This window comes from Thalassophryne amazonica, chromosome 18 (genome assembly GCF_902500255.1).
Source record: "Thalassophryne amazonica chromosome 18, fThaAma1.1, whole genome shotgun sequence".
Taxonomy (NCBI): domain Eukaryota; kingdom Metazoa; phylum Chordata; class Actinopteri; order Batrachoidiformes; family Batrachoididae; genus Thalassophryne; species Thalassophryne amazonica.
Genome location: NC_047120.1, coordinates 66,997,421 through 67,021,359, shown reverse-complemented (window position 1 = coordinate 67,021,359; position 23,939 = coordinate 66,997,421). Strand labels below are relative to the sequence as shown.

Here is a 23,939-nt window from a genome sequence, read left to right as displayed (position 1 = left end):
CTTATGGGTCGAAACTGATCCGTAACACCATAGATGTTACTATAGTTAATAATATTTAATTAAAAAATAAATAAAACTAATTTATTTAAGAGATGTGTTCTAAATCGCCTCAGTAATAGGTGACATAACAACCTTTTATTTATTTATATGATTTTTTCATTTTTTTAATTGAAATCAAGGGGTATACTGACAAAAGGGGCCCAGTGGCCCACACCAAAAATATTAAAACCAATATTTTCATGGATAAGGAAGCCTAACAAAGTAACCAAGAAATGAGAAACAAACTGCATGACTGATAATTGTTTTTAGTGTATTTTACAACTAAATTAAAACACGGGTCAAAACCGACCCATTAACATAACAGATGGTAACAGGAAACTAACACAAGAGGAAGGTTAAACCCAGCCACTGAGGAAAAGCAGCACACTGGTGATGCTAACTGGGTATTACTGGAGTCGGTATCTTTAAAAAAAAAAAAAAAAAAAAAAAAAAAAAAAGTTGAATCAGCAAAATGTAGGGGAAACCGGGGCACAGTGAATCAGTAGCTACACATATATTTGCAGCAGTTATGCCATATTTTTTATGCATAAAGACATCCCCTTATAAATTAGTGTTTTGTTTTTGGATACATTAAGGGTAAAACTAAGTGGCAAGTGAAGTCATTTTTTTTTCCTATCAAAAGTAAATTTTGTGGATGTCAGTGTATTTGTATTTATTTCTCACAACAGAGGAAAGGTGGCCCAAAAAAATTGGTATTAGTTAGAAGACTACCCGTCAAAATGCTGAGCATGTGTTATGTCTTCTCCAGACTATCAGCTATTTGATAACATGACTCATGTGTGTCACATGCATCCTGGGCACAGTGAATCAGTCTAGAAAGTGATTCAGTAAGCCCCAGTATCAAATGGATAACAAATATTACTTGTTGAAGCTTATACATTTATTTTTCCATGAATTATTTCTATAATTTGTGTATATAAACAACTGTTTTCACATTTGAACAGAAATTATGACAGCTGTATTTATAATAGTTTCTAAAGGACTTATATGACTATATAAGACACTCACACATATCACATAGCTGGTTTGCTGGATTATAGTTTGTATATGCATCAGTATATATTTAATAATGTTGAAGAAATCTTTATAATCATGTTTTTTTTTTCATTATATTCTAAGTTGATTCACTGAGCCCCCTGAATTAGTGTCCGGGGCACAGTGAATCAAAAATTTTAAAATCGATTTTAAACACCTGTAAATTACACTTGAGGAGACATAAATAACACAGCCTTATAAACAATAATTTGCTGTATTAAATCCACAATAGAATGACCTCAACCTATGCATAATATGTTTACGTTGCCACATTTCTGATCCACTGTGCCCGGTTTCCCCTACTTACGATCTTAAATTTCTGACTAATCATGAACGTATTTCACACATGCACAAACGAATCCTGCCTGAATGAATAAGTGTGCCTCTTTTGTTTTTTGGTCTCCAGAACCCAGTCACGTGGTGGAGGAGCGGGATTCTGACGATCCTGACCCAGTTTTTTTTTTTCTCCTCCTCGGTTTGAAATATGAAACCTGCTTCAGTTTGGACTCACAGCTCGTCCACAGCCTGGGCTGTTCTGCCTCACAGCTTCACTTATTTTTCACATTAAATGCAGTTTTCAGGCCTTTTTCCCACACTGACAGTTTTGGATTAAAAGGGCTTTTGCATTGTTTGTTTTGTTTTGTTTTAATTTTATTTTCGGCGTGTGGATTATGAAGCGAAACCATCCGAAACTCTTCTGAATCACTTTTTTTTTTTTTTTTTTTTTTTATCTGGACGGTGGAAGCTTCGCCTCCTCGCATCCTTTTGTCCTTGTTGCATTCCTGGGATGTAAGAGCATTTGGCCTTTTGTTCATTTTGCACTTAAAACCCCACCAAGGAGCTAACGAAAAGAAAACATGTGGCTATTTGTGATGAAAAGGCCTGTTTTTCTGGCTGTTTTCGGATTATTTTTGCTAACTTCTCGCTGTGTGAGAGCCGAACCGGAGCAGCAGGACGAAGAGGAGGAGGAGAGTTCGTGCCAGGGCGCCTTTGACTTGTATTTTGTGCTCGATAAGTAAGTTAAAAACAACTTGACACAACTTTTTTTTTTCATAATAAACCATTCTAGTGTTGTTATAGCCATTTTTTATCCATTAACAGTGGGTCAAACATCTGCGTTTTTAAGTTATTTCCTCTTTGCATCATATTATTAATGCGAAGATGATGGAAAAGGTGCAAAAAAATTATATTCTAACAGGAATGTTTAAAATAAACTTTACAACCTTCAGTGCCGGTCAATCCACGCCCGAAAAGTCCTTAGAGAATTTCAGCTGGGAACAACGGCGCAGTGACGGGAGCAGTGTTGTCAGATTCCACCACAGAAACAAGCAACATCTGTTTAACACAGTAGTTTTCTGACATGCGCTCCTTCATTCACAGAGGAGTTTAATATTTTATTAATGTTAGTGACATTAGGGTACATTTACAAATATGCACTAAAATATTATCAGACTGGTGGACCCTGCACTCAAAAAACTAATGCATTGGATGAACTCAGTTCAGTTATGAGCAGGATTTCCCTGTAGTAAATATATGTAGCCCCAACTCAAATAAAGTGCATCCATGCAAGATGATTTAATTTAATTTAGTTGGGACTACATATATTTATTCGATGGAAATCTTGCCCATAATTGAATTGAGTTCATCCATTGAGACAGTTTTTGAGTGTATCACTCAAACAAATGACTCATTGAATGAACTCAATTCAATTATGGGCAAGATTTCCATCAAATAAATATATGTAGCCCCAACTTAAATAAAGTGCATCCATGCAAGGTGATTTAATTTAATTTAGTTGGGACTACATATATTTATTCAATGGAACTCTTGCCCATAATTAAATTGAGTTCATCCAATGAGTGATACACATTATCATGCATGCATGTGTTTGATTTGAGTTGGGGCTACATATATTTATTAGATGGAAATCCTGCTCATAGTTGAATTGAGTTCATCCAAAGAGCCATTATTTTGAGTGTGGTTTCAGTGTGGTAAGGTTAGACCTTACTTGTGTGAAGCGCCTTGAGGAAACTTTGTTGTGATTTGGCGCTATATGAAATAAACTGAAATGAAAATAAATTGAATCGGACTCCAAATAGTAGTCTACTTTTAAAGATTTCTATTGTATTGCATATATCTCAGAATAAACTAGAATGGAACTCAGAGAGCATTACTCCATCAGTGTAAAAATAGCCAGCCATTATTACCTCTAACTGACAAGAAAAAGGCTAACTTTGTGTGTATGTGTGTGTGTGTGTGACATCATAAAGCAGAAATGATAAAGAGAAAAGTAAAAGGGAAAGCTTTTTCCAAAATTTTCTGTCCCATGGACATCCCAAGTACTGGTGGTAGTCCTTCTACATCTTTTTGAGACGCCTTTAACCAACGGACAAACAAACAAAATGATGATCACAAACCATCCATCCTTCATCTGAGCAGATATAATGACAATAATATCATAATATGAATAAGTTTGATTATATATAAATATTCTTATCAATCAGTTAGAATTAGACATGTTTTCCAGGAATTTTTCAAATGTACAAATGAATGAAATCCACGCAACCACCACACATTATTGGAGCAACCTTGTAGTTTTTTTAAACCCCCTTATGCCATGTAATTACATTAATTTTGCAACTCAATATTATCGAGTATTCAGTATTAACTATTAACATTTTTACAAATAAATGGCGATATTTATGTTGTGTGATATTATAACAATAAGCACAACCAGCAACTTTACAGTAAACAAACCTGGAGTCACTTATAAACAGTGGACCTGGCAACACAGAGGTTGGGGACAAGTACAGTTTGCTGAATAAGCAGAAAAGTCAATGCTGATGACTGTCGTTGCCTTTTTCCTCATCATTTTGTCATTCTTAATAAATATCCAGACTTAACTATAAAATGCATTTTGTTTTCCTCCCACATATCATCCTGTAGCCCCCCCCCCCCCCCTCTTTGCTTCAGCAGCTGTTCATTGTTCACTCATTCATTTCCCATGAATGTACGCCCACATAGGAAAAATGTGTTTTTTGTGATCTCTCTGCTCTAGACTTCAGTAGGAAGCAAAATGTCACAAAAAAGCAGGTCACATCAGCTTTTTTTTTTAAACAGCAGCAGCCTTCATTTTAATAGATTTACAGTAGATGTTGACTTTAAGAAGTTTAGGTTTTCTAGCATTTTGCATCTTAGAAAATATGAATACGTCATAAAAATTAGGGGAGACTGGGAATGATTGTCACGCTTTTGTTTCCTTTTTGATAATATTCCCTTTTCAAACCGACTTACTTTCTTTAGAGCAGGTTGAATGTCTTTGGAGTTTGGATTTAGGTTTCAGTTGTTGGTGAGCAGACACTGTGCAAAGCCTTTCATTAGGCATTTGATTTTAGCGAGAAATGATTCTGCTAGCTTTAGGGTTGAAACGATTCATCGAGTAATTCGAATAATTCGATTACAAAAAATGTTTGAGGCAAATTTTTTGCCTCGGGGCTTTGTTTAAAGCTGTAGTACATATGCCAGGCCTGTATGTGGCGCTGTAACGCTCCCACAAAAAACACAGAAGAAGGCCATAGCACTAATTAATGTAGCAGGCGATGCTACAAGTTTGCAAAGCCACACGCTGAGTAAAATAAAGCCTTTTAAGAGAAAGGGTCCGCGCGGATTGTCTGAAACGGACTTATTGCACATTTAAAGTGAAGCAGTGTGTTTGTATATGTTTAAAAAACACGTTTTGCTCCATTGGCCGTTCTCCAATGAAGTGAAGGACACGCACTTTAAATGAGTCATGTTAATGATTAAAAAGGTTTAATTCAGATTTGGTAAGAGTTTTTAATTAACAGGCAGCTTTTGTGGAAATGCTGCAATCCACAGCCGTTTTTCAAAGGCTGTGTTATTCGCCAAGTATCCACAGAAAACAAAGAATTTGACTTTGGTTTGAGCTACACTCTGTGCGGCATCTATAATATACAAGGTCTATTAGAAAAGTATCCGACCTTATTTTTTTTTTTCAAAAACCATATGGATTTGAATCACGTGATTGCGTCAGCCAAGCTTGAATCTTTGTGCGCATGCATGAGTTTTTTCACGCCTGTCGGTTGCGTCATTCGCCTGTGAGCAGGCTTTGAGTGAGGAGTGGTCCACCCCTCTCGTCGTTTTTTTCATTGTTTAGGAATGGCTCAGAGACTGCCGCTTTGCTTGATCAAAATTTTTTCAGAAACTGTGAGGGACACAGTTTAGGGTTTGTAAGAGTAGAATGGGAGGCAGAGCCTTCAGCTTTCAGGCTCCTCTCCTGTGGAACCAGCTCCCAATTCAGATCAGGGAGACAGACACCCTCTCTACTTTTAAGATTAGGCTTGAAACTTTCCTTTTGCTAAAGCTTATAGTTAGGGCTGGATCAGGTGACCCTGAACCATCCCTTAGTTATGCTGCTATAGACGTAGACTGCTGAGGGGTTCCCATGATGCACTGTTTCTTTCTCTTTTTGCTCTGTATGCACCACTCTGCATTTAATCATTAGTGATCGATCTCTGCTCCCCTCCACAGCATGTCTTTTTCCTGGTTCTCTCCCTCAGCCCCAACCAGTCCCAGCAGAAGACTGCCCCTCCCTGAGCCTGGTTCTGCTGGAGGTTTCTTCCTGTTAAAAGGGAGTTTTTTCCTTCCCACTGTAGCCAAGTACTTGCTCACAGGGGGTCGTTTTGACCGTTGGGGTTTTACATAATTATTGTATGGCCTTGCCTTACAATATAAGGCGCCTTGGGGCAACTGTTTGTTGTGATTTGGCGCTATATAAAAAAAAATTGATTGATTGACATCAAAGTGGACACCATTCGAGAAATTCAGATGGTTTTTGGTGAACATTTTATGGGCTTCAAAGAGATTACGGAGTATTACTGTCCCTTTAAGGACGGCCCAGAGCGACTGGTGGTGCGCCACGCTCCGAAGCCGCCATCGACAGGCTGAGCGACCAGTTCATTTCTAAACGTATGGCTGTCTGGATCCGTGACCATCGTGTGCAATTTCTCTGGTTATCACAAGAGCTGGACATCAACCATTTTCCAGCTGATTTCACTTTTAACAAGCGATTTTGTCATGGAAAGCCGAGCGGAGGCTTCATGCGTCACGATGGATTCACTACTGGAACGAGACAAAACCACCTCCGTTTTGGTCTCACAGGACGGCTTTGAGATGGTGTTCAGGCGACTGTCGGTGGTTTTTCCATCGGGTGATTATCCGAGAAATTGTGGATGTGCCTGGACATGCCAGAACATGTCCTGTGAGGCTTCATCACGGTGTTGCGTTGCGCCATGCGGCACCGCCGTGACGTGCGGAATTCCTCAATGTGTCTCAAATCTGTCTCAATGTGCCGAAAAAGTGCTGATGCCCACGTCTTTTCACAATTCCTGTGCTAGTCAGACGACGTCCCGGATAAAACACAGCGTCCAGTTTGGAAATGAACGGCACATTCCACTGTTACAGGAGTTTTTGTCATGGAAAGAGGAGCGGAGGCTTCGCGCGTCGCGGCGGTGCCGCATGGCGCAAAGCAATGCCGTGATGAAGCCACACAGGACATGTTCTGGTATGTCCAGGCACATCCACAATTTCTCGGATAATCACTCGATGGAAAAACCACCGACAGCTGTCTGAACGCCATCTCAAAGCCGTCCTGTGAGACCAAAATGGAGGTGGTTTTGTCTCGCTCCAGTAGCGAATCCATCGTGACGCGCAAAGCCTCCGCTCGGCTTTCCATGAAAAAATCTCTTGTTAAAAGTGAAATCTGCCGGAAAATGGTTGATGTCCAGCTCTTGTGATAACCAGAGAAATGGCACACAATGGTCACGGATCCAGACAGCCATCCGTTTAGAAATGAAATGGTCGCTCAGCCTGTCGACGGTGGCTTCGGAGCGCGCCGCACCCCACAGCCGCTGGGGGCCATCCTTAAAGCGACAGTAACACTCCGTAATCTCTTTGAAGCCCATAAAATTTTCACCAAAAACCATCTGAATTTCTCGAATGGTGTCCACTTTGATGTCCCTCACAGTTTCTGAAAAAATTTTGATCAAGCAAAGCGGCAGTCTCTGAGCCATTCCTAAACAATGAAAAAAACGATGAGAGGGGTGGACCACTCCTCACTCAAACCCTGCTCACAGGCGAATGACGCAACTGACAGGCATGAAAAAATTCACGCATGCGCACGAAGGTTCAAGCTTGGCTGACGCAATCACACGTGATTCAAATCCATATGGTTTTTGAAAAAAATAATAAGGTTGGATACTTTTCTAATAGACTTGGTACACTAAACACTGAATAAATCACAGTAATAAAAAGTCCAAATGAAATATGCAATAAGAAGGAAAAAAGAATGCACTGTTCGCAGACTGAAGACTGCCTGGGCTTATGGTTTGGCGAAGCTCTAAAACTCTTAATATGAAAAAATAAATAATAACCCGGCAAAACAGAGAGAGGGACACCCTAAACTTAAAAATGTGCATGATGGCACAGTGACATTGTGCCACTTCTTAGGGAGAGCCCTGCCACTACTGATATTGTTTAAAAACACAAAGGTACTTTTTATTCGATTACTCGATTAATCAATAAAATAATCGATAGAATACTCGATTCCAAAAATATTCGATAGCTGCAGCCCTAGCTAGCTTGGTCAACACAAGTCTCATTCCCAGTGTGGAAAATGAATGTTTTTTCAATCTGGAAAAAAAATGTAGTTATTTGATGCCTTGAAATGGCAAAATTCTGGATAGCCTCATCTTTGCAATAAAATAATCTATGACTTCAGTTCACCGCTAAACAATAGCAAGCAGCTAGCTCACAGTATGCTAGCCCATGATGTCGCTAGAGCCTAGTAATTGAAGAAGAACTTCCCAGGAAAATTGAAAGAATATAGTGGACAAAGACAGAAACAGTACCAACAACCTAGGGACCATGGTAAAGTACGAGTAAACATCAAGAACCCCAAGGATTCCCCACTTTACTAAACAGAGTATGGATTATGGATGTGTTATTTTAATTTTGGAGGACGCACACATATAAAGTCGAAATGATCCCGGAACATTTTTTAGATAAATGACTATGTATGTATTGAGAAATTACTCAGTTCATTCATTCATTCATCTTCTACCACTTAGTCCAATTAAGGGTCACGGGGGGCTGGAGCCTATCTCAGCAGTCATACAGCGCGAGGCGGGGTACACCCAGGACAAGACGCCAGTCTGTCGCAGGGCCACAAACAGACAAACAAACACAGACACACCCACACACACACCTACGGATAATTTTAAAGATTCCAATCCACCTAACCCGCATGTCTTTGGATGTGGGAGGAAAATGGAGCACCCGGAGGAAACCCACGCAAACACGGGGAGAACATGCAAACTCCACACAGAAAGGCCACGGGAATTGAACCCACGACCTTCTTGCTGTGAGGCAACAGTGCTAACCACTAAGCCACCATGCTGCCCGAAATTACACAGTTAATTCTGATAAAGAAGCAGACGTGTCAAATGTCTTTTTGAGTAACCCCATCTCGAGAGCAAGACGTGCACAACGTGTTATCAAACCAGCGTGAGAATTAGTTTTCCCTCCCTCCTTTTAGAGCCATAATTAGGACCATAAGTTTTGTAAACAAAGAAGCAATCGCTTGTTACGGTCGACTTGTTGAAGTGTGGCTGCAGCGCAGCAGGATCCTTTACTGTCGGTGGCGCGCAGTGTAAATGCGTTGTTTTTTAGTTGAAATAAGCTAACCTGCTGTATCAGCTCTTTTCCCTTGTTGTTAATGGAAAACTGCCAGGAAAGGGGAGGGTGGCTACGCAAGGAGAAGAAGCAACAGCTTTTATGGAAAATGTGGTCTTAATTTGGAGAAACACAGAATGTTGCACAGGGGACCTTTAAAGGATTTTACTGGCTCTCCTCAGCGGGACGATGTGAGATAGTAGCGGAACACGACTGGAGCACTTTAAGGTGCAAATAGTTTAACAACAAATTCATCTTTTTTTGTGTTTTCAGTGTTACTGTCTCACTGTCCCCATTAAAGGACACAGGGACCGGACTTTTTTCTGGTGCAGAAATGGACATGTGGACATGGGGCACTGTGTCCCAGATGTGAATTGCTGCATTTGGCCTGCATTTGAGTTGTGTAGTAAAAACTGACATGTGCTGCAAATATCAGTTCCTATTGTTAGATCGCCTGTGATCTTTGGTGCAGATTGTGAGGTGACTAACAAGGTTCAGACCTCAGCTGTGGACTTCAAACAAGATGAAGCTCATTAGGGACCTGTCTCAGTCCCTCATCCAGACCCCCATCCCCTGGTCTCATTGGTTTTACGACGCATCTGTCAACCACAGATGGTTACACATGAGGGTGTAACGATGCACTCACTCCACGATACATATCATGATACACTTACTGCATACGATGCATATCACGATTCATTCGCTCCATGAAACAATACATATCACGATACACTTGCCCCACGATGCGATACATATTACAGTACACTCGCTCCACGATGCGATACATATCACAATACACTCGCTCCACGATGCGATACATATCACGATACACTCGCTCCACAATGTCATGCATATCACAATACACTCGCTCCACGATGCGATACATATCACGATACACTCGCTCCACAATGTCATGCATATCACAATACACTCGCTCCACGATGCGATACATATCACAATACACTAGCTCCACGATACGATACATATCACGATACATTTGCTCCACGATGCGATACATATCACAATACACTAGCTCCACGATACGATGCATATCACGATACATTTGCTCCATGATGCGATACATATCACGATATATTTGCTCCACGATGCGATGCATATCATGATATATTTGCTCCACGAGGCGATACATATCACTATACATTTGCTCCACGATATGATACATATCACGATATATTTGCTCCACGGTGCGATGCATATCACAATACACTCGCTCCACGTTGCAATACATATCACGATACACTCGCTACACAATGTGATACATATCAGAATCCACTTGTGCCACGATGCGATACATATCACAATACACTAGCTCCATGATACGATACATATCACAATACATTTGCTCCACAATACGATACATATCACGATATATTTGCTCCGCGATGCGGTGTATATCACGATACACGTGCCCCGCTATAGGATACATATCACGATACACTCGCTCCACGATGCGATACATATCACAATACACTACCTCCATGATACGATACATATCACGATACATTTGCTCCACAATACGATACATATCACGATATATTTGCTCCGCGATACGGTGTATCTCACGATACACGTGCTCCACTATAGGATACATATCACGATACACTTGCTCCACAATACGATACATATCACAATATATTTGCTCCACGATGCGATACATATCACAATACACTCACTCCACGATGCAATATATATCACAATACACTCGCTCCACGATGCAATATATATCATGATACACTCGCTACACAATGCGATACATATCACAATACACTCGCTCCATGATGCGATACATATCACAATACACTAGCTCCACGATACGATACATATCACGATACATTTGCTCCACGATACATATCACTATATATTTGCTCCGCGATGCGATGCATATCACGATACACTTGCTCCGCGATACGGTGCATATTGCGATACACTTGCTCCACATTAAGATGCATATCACAATATATTTGCTCCGTGATACGGTGTATATCACAATACACGTGCTCCACTATAGGATACATATCACGATACACTTGCTCCACAATACGATACATATCACAATATATTTGCTCCACGATGCGATACATATCACAATACACTCGCTCCACGATGCAATATATATCACAATACACTCGCTCCACGATGCAATATATATCATGATACATTCGCTACACAATGCGATACATATCACAATACACTCGCTCCATGATGCGATACATATCACAATACACTAGCTCCACGATACGATACATATCACGATACATTTGCTCCATGATACATATCACAATATATTTGCTTCGCGATGTGATGCATATCACGATACACTTGCTCCGTGATACGGTGCATATCACGATACACTTGCTCCACGGTAGGATACATATCACGATACATTTGCTCCACGGTAGGATACATATCACGATACACTTACTCCACGATATGATGCATATCTCGATACACTTGCTCCACGATATGATGCATATCATGATACATTTGCTCCACGATATGATACATACCACAATACGCTTGCTCCACGATACGATACATATCATGATGCACTTGATCCACCATGCGATACATATCATAATGCATAATTACATCACTCTTTCCAGTTATTATGTAGAAAGTAATCTGTGGTGAATGTTTTCATTTTAAGGAACCAAATATTCTGAAGTGTAATTTGTAACTCTTGATGTTATCTGTTTTCTGTTTGTATATTTTATAAATAACTAATGATTCTTCTCCAAGAGATCATTATTACTTCCATGCAGTCATTGATTTTTCATGGTATCACGATACTAATTTTAAAGATTGCAGAAAAATGTATATAACACAGTAACCATTGATAGATTACAAGTAATTGAAGTGAAGTGAAAAACTGCAAACAAAGAAATGTGGAGGATGTTTGCTTCTTAAAGGACCAACATCAGGGCATTAATACAAATCCTCCATGTGGGCTTCATATAACTGGGAGGTTGCCTGAAAGATGAGAAGAATTTATGTTCTCAATAATGTTCAGTCTCTTGGTCAATAAAAACAAAAAATAAATGACATTTTAATTCAGTCTAACGCGGCAACATATGGGGCCCTGAAACCACACCCCATCACGCTCAGTTAATTGTGTGACATGACTTCACAGTGTTGTGGTTTATGACACACCGCAGCATTTCACACTAATTTTGGCCTTGGAATCTTTCTGTTGTCATTGATGGAGTTGATCCAGTTTATTCTGCATTTCAGCCAGATTGCATCTGCAGTCCGTGGATTCTTTTTTCTTAGACCAAATACTTTGCAACTGTGGAAAGAGACCCGTTTTGCCTTTTGTCACTTTTCCTTTTGAAGAGCATTTTGTTTCGGTCGTTTCCGAAGGCAGAATGTCTTGTTAATGTTTTCCGCCGGGCACAGAGCACCGTTAACCAGACAAGATCCTCAAGTGGATGAATGCCGAACCTGATGCCAACAGTGATTTCTGAGCTTAAGTTCAACTGTACATCATTTAACAAGACTGGAAAATGTGTGTGTGTGTGTGTGTGTGTGTGTTTTGTTCTTGTTAAGATGGATTGTTTCAAACAAACGCTGCTGAAAACACAAACACCCGAACAGAGTTAAGAAGCAAAAACCCAACAACTGAGAAGCTGGTTCTCCTGAGTCTATCTGGGACAGCATCCGAAACACTCCAAACTGTTTTTCCAAACAATTCCTCTTGGTTTTGGAATGAATGCTCAGCATTCGCTCAGCAGTCTTGGAGTAAAGACTCTGACTTCTGCACTGGCTGTAAAAGTAGGTTAGTGGCTTTAAACAAACAAGCGCTTGTGCCCAGTCAGTTAAAATTTGGAGCGCCACCATTGGCTGGGAGCTGGGGTGGTGTGGGTCTGCTGACAGCCTCCACGATGGAAGTGGAATTTTTTTTTATTTTTTGTCACCCTTTGAGCCATGGGAATGAGTGATTAAACACAATGATCAGGATCACAAAAGTAACCAGGGTCAAACGTCAGCATATGTGATCAAAGCTCTGTTCAGGATCAAACATCAGCATTTGGGATCAAAGCTCTGTTCAGGATAAAAGGTCTGCATTTGGGATCAAAGCTCTGTTCAGGATCAAAGATGAGTGATTAAACAATGATCAGGATCACAAAAGTAATCAGGATCAAACATCAGCATATGCGATCAAAACTCTGTTCAGGATCAAACATTAGCATTTAGGATCAAAGCTCTGTTCAGGATCAAAGGTCTACATTTGGGATCAGAGCTCTGTTCAGGATCAAAGATGAGTGATTAAACACAATGATCAGGATCACAAAAGTAACCAGGGTCAAACATCAGCATATGCGATCAAAGCTCTGTTCAGGATCAAAGGTCAGCAATCAGGACCTAAGGGTCATGTCCCACTGGCGTTTAGGAGGATTTGCGCATGAAATGAGGCGACAAAAGCTGAGTGTCCGCAACAGAGGTGGGCGGAACTGACAAATGTCCCAGGGTGAGTCAGCGAATACATGAGGAAGAAAAGCAGATATAACAAGGAACAGAAGCGAAGGCGATCGCAGAGGCGACCCCATGAGGGGCACAGCGGCCGTGATGCACTCGCTTCATCCGTGCCCACTCTGTCTGCATGCGCGACATACCATTTGCGACCGTGATGTGGCCGTGCTGGGCACGCGTCATATCTGTTTTGCACGCTGTCCCGGTCCGCCGCCAAGCCGCGCCAACCCTTCGGTTGCGGATATCAGCGGATGACAGGGGATATGCGGCTCATTGATTGTGTATGTCCTGCGTATGTCTTCAGTATGTGTTCAGGCAGTGATGCGGATCTCATCCGCAGCTGCGGACATGCGTGCCTCTGCGGATGATCACAGACGTGTTCGGATGGCGGCCGACTCATACAGGAATGTTACACGGTTATTGCGGTTGTTTGGTGGATGTGGGCCACTTTTGTGCGCATTCCATCCGCAAATCCTCCTAAACGCCAGTGGGACAGGGCCCTAAGAATGTTAAGGATCAAAGGATTAACCCTGCAGCAAAGAGAAAAAGACAAAGGAAAACATGAAGCAATTAAGCGTCGTAAACAGGACTGGCAGACACGTGTGCTCTCTGAGTGCACTTGTAGTTGCAGAAGGACATTCTGCTCTATGACCACCAGAGAGTATTTCTGACCACAGGACATGCATCATTTTGGGTGGTGGGCATGCTGGGCCATGAAACAGATACTGGAAACATGCATTAGTATAAAACCAATTTCTTCTTTTGTCAGTTCACACAAATGAAGGTCAAGATCAGATCTTCCAGGTCATTGCTGTCTTACTGGGTAACGTCTGCCACTTTCTTCAGCACAACGGTAAATTCTGTGTGGCTTCTGACTCTCAAGGAACTTTTTGTGTGATGTAAAAAGGAAAAATATCCATCTTTTCTGCCACTTAGTTTCTTTTTTTATCAGTACTACGACCCTGTTTCGTACTGTTATGGGTTAGGGTTTGGACATGAGGACTGTAGCATTAGGAAGCAATGAATGTACTCTGTCCATGTCAAATAAGCCTTAAAATAAAAATGACTAAATAAATAAGCACCTGAAAAGTTGTTGGAGATGCTTCCCATGTCCAATGTTGTGGATACTGAGTTAAAATCAAGGCTATAGTCAGACATAGAATGTCAGTGTCACTTATGAGTGTGTGAGCAATCCTTGTTTTTTTCCCCTTTGTTTTGCTTTCATTCTTTCTTTTTTGCTTTATTTTCTTTAGCCTCGGGTTTTGCAGGTCCAGCTTTTTCACTTTCACCCGTTCCATAGAAATCAACATTATTGAAATTATTTAAAATGTTTTTGTTCTTCAGGTCCTCTCAGCTCCTGGAAAACATGGAACAAAATCCCATCTCCTCTTGAAACGGTCTGTTTAGCGTCGCTAAATGGTAATGATGCATATTACCTCCCCCACTCAGTACCCACAGCTATTTGGAAAGACTGGAAAATTTCTAAGGTAATGATGTAGTAGCCGGGGAATTAAATATCTGGAATGAATATAAGTTAGAACAAGAGGTTTTGGAAGACACAGTACTTGATCAATCCTCTTCGCTCCAAAACAGTGTCATCAGTCACCCAGAGGTCAAAATTGAAGAAATGTTTCATGTCAAAACCCGCAGAGTGCAGAAAAGGGGAATTTTGGTTTGTCTCACTTTGGGATTCAGGATAAATCCTGTAGCCTTTCCAAGTGTATCCGGTATTTTTCCTTTTAACGTAAGTTTTTATGCGTTTGCCCCGTTGTCTCTTGACATGTCAGTTAATATTTTGATGTTTTACTTGCCTGCGCTGACTGAGTTATTCTCTCACCTCCTGTACTGTGGCGTTTGCTTTGTGGATTTTGTCTTTTCATGTCTTTACACACCACAATGGTGTTTTTTTCCTTTCCCAGAGGAAACAAATGAATAATAAATGCAATTATGTTGCTTTGAATTTGCACCCTGTTAATAGTAAGTCCCTTTGGCTGCTCCCTTGTTTTCACTCGGGGTTGCCGCCGCACATCTGGGGTGGATCTACTTGTTGCTTTGGCACAATTTTTACACCGGATCCTGACGCAACTCCACGTTACATAGAGAAATGTGGCAGGAGTGGGGTTTGAACCAGCAACCTTCCACACTGAAACCAAGCACACTAACCACTTGGCCACCACCCTGTTAATAATGAAGCTTAAATTTTATGTTTATGTTTATGTTTTTTCTGATCAAGCTCCATTTTTCTAGTATTTCACCAACAAATCCAAGCTACTATATTCATGTCACATTCCATATATATATATACAGTAGTGTTCAGAATAATAGTAGTGCTATGTGACTAAAAAGATTAATCCAGGTTTTGAGTATATTTCTTACTAAGGTACCAGTAGATTCAGTAGATTCTCACAAATCCAACAAGACCAAGCATTCATGATATGCACACTCTTAAGGCTATGAAATTGGGCTATTAGTAAAAAAAAAAGTAGAAAAGGGGGTGTTCACAGTAATAGTAGTGTGGCATTCAGTCAGTGAGTTTGTCAATTTTGTGGAACAAACAGGTGTGAATCAGGTGTCCCCTATTTAAGGATGAAGCCAGCACCTGTTGAACATGCTTTTCTCTTTGAAAGCCTGAGGAAAATGGGACGTTCAAGACATTGTTCAGAAGAACATCGTAGTTTGATTAAAAAGTTGATTGGAGAGGGGAAAACCTATATGCAGGTGCTGTTCATCTACAATGATCTCCAATGTTTTAAAATGGACAAAAAACCAGAGACGCGTGAAAGAAAACGGAAAACAACCATCAAAATGGATAGAAGAATAACCAGAATGGCAAAGGCTCACCCATTGATCAGCTCCAGGATGATCAAAGACAGTCTGGAGTTACCTGTAAGTGCTGTGACAGTTAGAAGACGCCTGTGTGAAGCTAATTTATTTGCAAGAATCTTCCGCAAAGTCCCTCTGTTAAATAAAAGATACGTGCAGAAGAGGTTACAATTTGCCAAAGAACACATCAACTGGCCTAAAGAGAAATGGAGGAATATTTTTTGGACTGATAAGAGTAAAATTGTTCTTTTTGGGTCCAAGGGCCGCAGACAGTTTGTGAGACGACCCCCAAACTCTAAATTCAAGCCACAGTTCACAGTGAAGACAGTGAAGCATGGTGGTGCAAGCATCATGATAGGGCATGTTTCTCCTACTATGGTGTTGGGCCTATATATCGCATACCAGGTATCATGGATCAGTTTGGATATGTCAAAATACTTGAAGAGGTCATGTTGCCTTATGCTGAAGAGGACATGCCCTTTAAATGGGTGTTTCAACAAGACAATGACCCCAAGCACACTAGTAAACCAGCAAAATCTTGGTTCCAAACCAACAAAATTAATGCCTCGCAGATGTGAAGAAATCATGAAAAACTGTGGTTATACAACAAAATACTAGTTTAGTGATTCACAGGATTGCTAAAAAAGCAGTTCGAACATAATAATTTTGAGTTTGTAGCGTCAACAGCAGATGCTACTATTATTGTGAACACCCCCTTTTCTACTTTTGTTTACTAATAGCCCAATTTCATAGCCTTAAGAGTGTGCATATCATGAATGCTTGGTCTTGTTGGCTTTGTGAGAATCTACTGAATCTACTGGTACCTTGTTTCCCATGTAACAATAAGAAATATACTCAAAACCTGGATTAATCTTTTTAGTCACATAGCACTACTATTATTCTGAACACTACTAATGATCCGTCTGCCACTTCAGGTACCAGATGTGCCATCAACAGACATTTTTCTGATCAAGCTGTAAGCCAGGTGTCAAGTAATTACATTCTTGCATCCTCCTTTTTATTAGATGCACTCAGAATCTGGTTTTCAGTTAGTAGATATTGCGATGAGCTGGATATATCATGCTCACGACCTGAGCTCTGGCCCCAGGTGTGTCTTTTGATTGGCTGGTATTACTTACCTAAATCTCCCTGCATTAAGCCTTCGATTAGGAGAGAAAACCATCAATCGTAACACCACAGGCCAAGTCTAGGTCTGCAGCGTTTGCAGTTCCATGAGGTTCCGGTATCCTGCAGGACTGAGACTCTCGACACATTTTCATAACACCGGATTAAATCTGACAGTGTGTTTAATCATCCCTGTAAAGCACTCTCTTCTACCTCAATGTTGTTGATTCTCACTTTGTCGGCGTGACGTTTTTTGCTTGGAAGTCTTTGCAAAGGCTGTTAACTTACTGTATTTTCTGCAATAATTTTGCCATTTATTTGTGTCAATCTTTGCATTTTTTCTGGAATTTAATTGGAGATATTTTCATATTTACATTTAGTGATTGTTTTTAAGTGCTATCGACTAAGAAGGCAACAGGTGATCAAATACTAATATAAAAGTAACACGATTAAGCTCTTTTAAGACCAAATCAAGGCTATACAAATAGTAATCCATCCATTTTCTATACCCACTTACTCCAATCAAGGGTCACGGGGGGGGGGGGGGGGGGGGGGGGGGGGGGGGTGGCTGGAGCCTATCCCAGCAGTCACTGGTCGTGAGGCAGGGTACACCCTGGACAGGACGCTAGTCTATCGCAGGACCTCAAATAGACAATGAAGCACATTCACATGGATATACGATATACAAAACCAAATAAAAATAAGATAACCGCTATACGGTAATGGTTCCTTGTTTTCGCTGTCAGTGTTTTGACCCATTTGCCAGCTGTCTTGGCTGAATCAAACTGAAAGAGGTTGAAGAGAAACTTGGCAATGGAGTTGGAGTTCTCATCAACTCATCACCATGTTTCTTCTGGTGGACGAGATTGTGAGAGCGAGAGAGAGCCAACAACATGCATGAGCCGACAGACTGTTCTCATTATCTTGCTCTGGCTTGGCTCAGCCCAACGTAACACAAATACAACCCTTTAACTCGCATGACTTTTGTTCATTCCTTCCTCTCCTTTCTTTTGTTTCTGTTCAGATGGGATTAGGCCCAGCATGTGCTCTTTATCTGGCTTATTCAGGAAATGTGGCTGCCCGAAGATACGCTGTTGCTCTGGTTTGACGATTTTCTATGACATAACTTCAAACTGCTGATGCTCACTCAGCAAATTTTAAGGGCTCTAAACTCTGAAATCCCTCAGAGTCATTGCCCAAAACCCCAAACTGCTGAGGCCTGTACCTCAACTAACCATTAAAATGACATCAAAGAAAGAGGTGGGAAGAAGGTCGTACATAAAATGGATTCATCAAAAATCACAGAAGAAATGGCTCACTTCCTCTCCCAAGACTGTTTGGACAGGTGACCAAAACTGCAAATGAGGCCTCAATCCCACGACTTCAGCTACCTCAGAAGAAATGGGTTCCAAGGCAAATGTAATAGTTCGGAAATAGAGAGAGGCAAAAGGAAAACCAAAGGTAGGAGTTCACAGATTCACTCCAGTGTTAAATAAATATGCAAAAGGTATCTTCACACAATAAAAATGGACCTTTGGCCTGATAATGTTTATATCTGTTCCGTATCTTCTCAAGATGTTAACTTATAGAGGTCAACGGCCTTCCTCTATGTGTCTGCATCCTTTTAACTGATTCTGTTTGCGCTGCACATTCTGTTTAACATCTAAGATAAACGCCTCCTAAACAGGCCTCCTCCACCTCAAGCTTTTTAATTAGGGAGGATTTTGTTGATCTTATAAGGTCTTGCCCTCTTTTCTTTGCTCAGTCAGCTTTGAAGAGGGCGAACAAGTCATACCACCAGAGCAGCAACAAGGAAAACGCTTAGGTACAAAGTTCTGTTGACCAGCTTTGGTGACTGTTCAGACTACAATACAAATACTGAAACTGATTAAAAATATATCACATACATTTTGAATCTTTTTTTTTTTTTTTTTTGATTTGCAGGATGTGGTTGTATATTTCCAGTATGGGTGACCTCAGTGGGAACTTAAACTTCTTGGCAGTGTTAATGTTCATGTCTGCAAGGTTCTTTTTGCTCTGAATCAATTGTTTTCCTTCACAGCTGATCTCCTTCTCAGTAATAATTTGACTTCAATGTGGGCAAGGCCCCCGACTATCATTTTAACAAAGAATCTTTGAGGTAGTATTTCTTTAATGTTGGAAATTTTAATTTCAGGAAACTTTGTGAAACCTCTTAAACTAACGTTAGGGTTGCATTACGCACATTCAATAATGAACAATAATCAGCACAAATAGAGTAAGAAATCTATAGTAAATCCAAGTATAAGTCCCTAGTTTGGGAAGCGCTGGGACTTACTTTATACTCCGGTGCAACTTATATCCTGAAAATTCACAAGTTTGTTATTAATAATACTAATTATAATGACTATTTATATAGAACTTTCCCAAGCATCAAAGCACTAAACAAAATAAACTCCAGTAATAATAGAATAAATGCCAGTAATAAAAAATACACTATAACAATGGAGAAAACTGCCAAATTAAAGACCTCATAACACAGAAAAATGTGCGACTTATACACTGGTGTGACTTATAGATGTTTTTTTTCCTCTTCAAGAGGCATTTTTTGACAGGTACGACTTATACTTTGGTGTGACTTTACTCCATAAAATACAGTAAATTGCTAATTAACCCTCTGGGGCTGACGCCGTCGTATACAACGGCTAAGACCAAGCTTTACTAAACTGTAAATAACGTTTGAATGATATGAGATAGAAACTTACTTCTTTTTTTTTTTGCTGAAAAGTTAACTTTGTGGACTTTCGAGCCAGCCATCGGCCATCTTTGTACTCCTCATAGAAGCTGTGTGATGACGTGCGCAACGTGAGTGTCCAATCGGAATTGGTTCACCGTCACATGGTTTTCCAAAATCCAATCGTAGGGCAGATTTACCTCACGTGAAAAGCCAAAGATCGTTTTCAGGAGTGATATGTTACTAGTTGGCCTGTTTAAATAGCCCCCTGGGTGCTCCAATGAGTACATACTGTTACTACATACTCAGTGTGCCCTGCGCCATTGCGCACAGTGATCAGTGAAAGCAGGAGCAGACGGAGAGGCTCTGATGACAATCTCACATGCTCAAACACAGAGTGTGTAACTATCAGGATTGCTCCACTAGTTTGCATGTGGATGTTACTGGATAACTCTGTTGCTTTCTCTGCGTAAATGTTCAAAATGTGCATTTGTGTTTATTGTTTGAACCTTTTTGTTGTTCAGTCTTTCACAGAAGACCTCAAATTACCTTTATAAAGTGTCAAAACAGTTGTTTATTATAGTTTGCTGTGTGTTTTGAATAAATGTGTGTGGAAAATTATTTTTTGCTTTATTTTTTCCTTGCCTATTTTTGATTGTAAACCTTTATTACACTTATAAAACACAACAAAAACATATATATTCTGAAAGCACAGGTTGTCCTGAAAAAAAGAGACATAAAACTTGATTGTGGGATGCAGGGAGAGCTGTTAACAGCAATAATAAAACATGTATGCCAGGCGAATGAACTGTCCAAAAAATGCCCTCAGACCCCAGAGGGTTAAGTGCAATAAATGCAGTGAGACATTGGCGGAGCTATGGCAGGCTCGAGGGACAGAACGCATGGTAGGAAAAGGACGATGGCAGAGCAGCTATAAGTGTTCAAAAGGAAAATGTTTAGTACGACAAATTTTACCTTTTCTCAAGAAAAACAAAGAAATGACTCGTAAGAGCGCAGCTGAAGTTTACGGTACCACTGTGGGGGAAATCCTATACCATGTGGTTGCATCATGATGCACTGCTTGATGGGGAAAGGACAATGGTGGAGTGGTCAGTGTAAAATCAAAGCAAGTGTGAAAAACACATAAAGAAACATGTTTTCCAGTGAAAAAAAGGCCAGACATGGTGATTGTCCTGGATCAAGACTAAGGCCCATTCATTCAACAACTTCCTGGACTCTGCCATCAGAAGTGTTATCTGTATGTAACAAAAAGCGGCAAACTTGTACAGACATTTTACGTATGTCTGTAGTGAAATTCATGTCTCTGGGTTCTTGGAGTCATGAGGTCTCTGGACAGAGATGTGTGGAGATGCCAATATCTTTGCAGGAAAATGAAAATCCAAGACTTTAGGGTCCTGGTGCTTCCCATCTGACTGTATGGTTGAAACGAGTGATGACTTCGGAAAACTCAGAAGGATTGCTTGCATTGGGAGGGAGCGCCAGCTGCAACATTGTGGTGCTGTGGCATGTTTCCCTGGCACGTTTCTTGATTAATCTGGTTCCATTGTTGAGTTGCAGTTTCTGCCCCATGTCAAAACTTTTGGAAAAATAAAAGTTGTGATTTCTCTTAATGTAGACCATTTGGGCTGGAAGATGTAAAATATGCTCATCCTGCAATGCTCAGACAAAACACATCAGGATTCCAGCTTCACGGGAGAGACAGCCTTGACAGACTGAGACATGATGGGAAAGTCCCTGGTATGTCTTGGTGGTGCCTCCCCACCACCTGGCCAAACAATTACCCTCTATTACCAGGCAACATCACAAAAATATTACGGGGTATAACCTCTGTAAAACTCGATTGCTGGAATACTGCATATCATTAGTCACAATTCATTTCCTCATTCCAGTTTGAGGCACATAGCCGAAAACTTTGTCCAAAAGCACTGGCAAGAAGGGTACAGACTAACTTGCAAATCCAAACTGCAAAGCATTAAATATTGGTGATAACAATTCAATTTGTTCTACAAACGTTTTCTCACCTCTAATGTAATTTCTTTATTTTTGCAAGTACAAGACTAATATTTTTGATAATACACCACATTTGAGTAAGACGGCTATCTGTTTATTATATCTAGGCCTGATTTTCAAAGTGATCTTTAGAGCTATGAGAACTCTCCCAACTAAAAGGTAAACTGACAGGACAGAATCATTGTTTAGTTTTACTCACGTGCTGTTTTCATTCTGTGTGATAAGGAGCTGGCTTGCCAATATGTAGACCTGGGTTTGAATTCTGCTGATGGTACTTGTGTGTCCTTGGACAAGACATTAACTTTACATTGTCTAGGTCCACCCAGCTATAAATGGCTGGGAAAGTCATTGGCGTCCAGTCCAGGGGGAGTTGCAGACTCTCAGTTGCTTGACGCTATGGAATCTGGAGATAACCAATGGGCCTCTGGGCCTTTATAGGACAGGAGTGAACATTAAACTGATGATCAAGACCACAGACTGTTGGACAATTTATCTTTTGTATCTTCTAAAATATGTGCAAATGAAATGTGTTGGTTGAAATTTCCCAATTCAGTTCTCGTAATGATGAGGTGGCTTTCATCATAATGCTTAAAAAGGCAAATCAGTAGCATCAGGTAGAATAAAGTGAGTGGTAAGAATGATAAGAAAGATTTTCAGACGTCAGCCAACCCCATGAAGACATGCGCTGAGTTTCGCAGTCACACATGGCGCCATGATTTTGTAGAGGGTTGGCGTGGCAGGAAACGTATAAGTCTAGACCTGGCTGGTAGTGTTAGTGATGTTTAGTAGTGAGGGACGTTTACACAGTTAATACCAGCCAATCAAAAGTCACACCTGGGACCAGAGCTCAGGTTGCGAGCACATGAGCCAGAAACAGGCCCTTAATGTCCAGCCCACAGCGATATCAAGCAACAGAACCAGAACATAGAACAACATTGAGTCAGACTTAAAATTTATTGAAAGTAAGCTTTATTCTCTAAACAGGCCTTTAATTTTACCACAGTCAGTTAGCTCATTTCCCATGTGTCATCTGGCTCAGTCGTGAGCTAAAAGACGGCCGGGCTTACTGGTCACGCTGCTCTGTCTCTGCGCGTACACCTTATAAAATTCTTACGAACACCCACAGACGCAAATATACACTCAGAGGAAATGAAGGCGGCTCGATGGGGAGCGGCAGTTTTATGGAGAATCTCCTGGGGAGAACAGAGCCCATTTCCTCAGCCCTCAGGCACTCATTCGGGATACAGGAGGGTGCTAAATTACACGCCAGGCCACGCCAAAAAAGCTCTTTTATCTCAGAGGTACACAGAAACAAGAGTCATTTATAGTCTTTACAAGTCTTACAAACATACAGATTCTACCATCTGTGTAATGTAGCTAATTAGCAAGTAAGCTATCATCATAAGTACAAGGATTAAAAGTTGGTGAAATGAGCAGGAATTAATGTGCACTAATCTTAATATTCACTATTTCTTTGCAGATTAATTCCACAAACCAGTTTGAGTTAGCTACATTATAATTAGCCAAGGTAGCTGGCTTGGTAAGCAATTGTAGCAAATTGACTCGCTTAACTTGCTTGCTAGCTAGCATAGTTGCTGCTGTTATATTGTTATTACTTGAAGGGGGTGAATTAGTTGTTTATGAGTAAAATCGTGAGTGATATATGAAAAATATGTAAATTAAATATTAAATTAATAAAAAATATGAATTAATAAACACCCAAAACAAGGTTAGCTGTTAGCTGCTGGCTCAGACTCAGAGTGAGTGGCATGTTCAGGCTTTTTTCGTCACACATGAAGCCACCCATGCTCCACCCCTTTATGCATTAATGAGTTCATCGTGAATAAGTGCAGGCGGGACTCTCAACATGGCAACGCCCAGAAAAGGGGGTCATTTTGGCCGTTCCGAATCT

The 23,939-nt window shown here is 40.6% G+C and overlaps 1 protein-coding gene and 1 long non-coding RNA gene across 2 annotated transcripts in view; both read left to right on the top strand.

The window, feature by feature from the left end:
* Positions 1 to 1,586: 1,586 nt before the first annotated feature.
* The window catches only part of antxr1c (ANTXR cell adhesion molecule 1c), a 63,677-nt gene continuing 41,324 nt past the window's right edge, over positions 1,587 to 23,939 (top strand). Inside the window, exon 1 of the mRNA XM_034193730.1 lies at positions 1,587 to 2,110. Within this exon, the coding sequence (XP_034049621.1) occupies positions 1,953 to 2,110 (158 nt within the window). The 5' untranslated portion in view covers positions 1,587 to 1,952. The remainder of the gene's footprint in view (positions 2,111 to 23,939) is intronic.
* Positions 5,224 to 23,936, top strand: LOC117530798. The gene is made up of 3 exons (XR_004566450.1): positions 5,224 to 5,235; positions 6,537 to 6,542; positions 23,805 to 23,936. It is a non-coding gene; the product is annotated as an uncharacterized LOC117530798 (long non-coding RNA).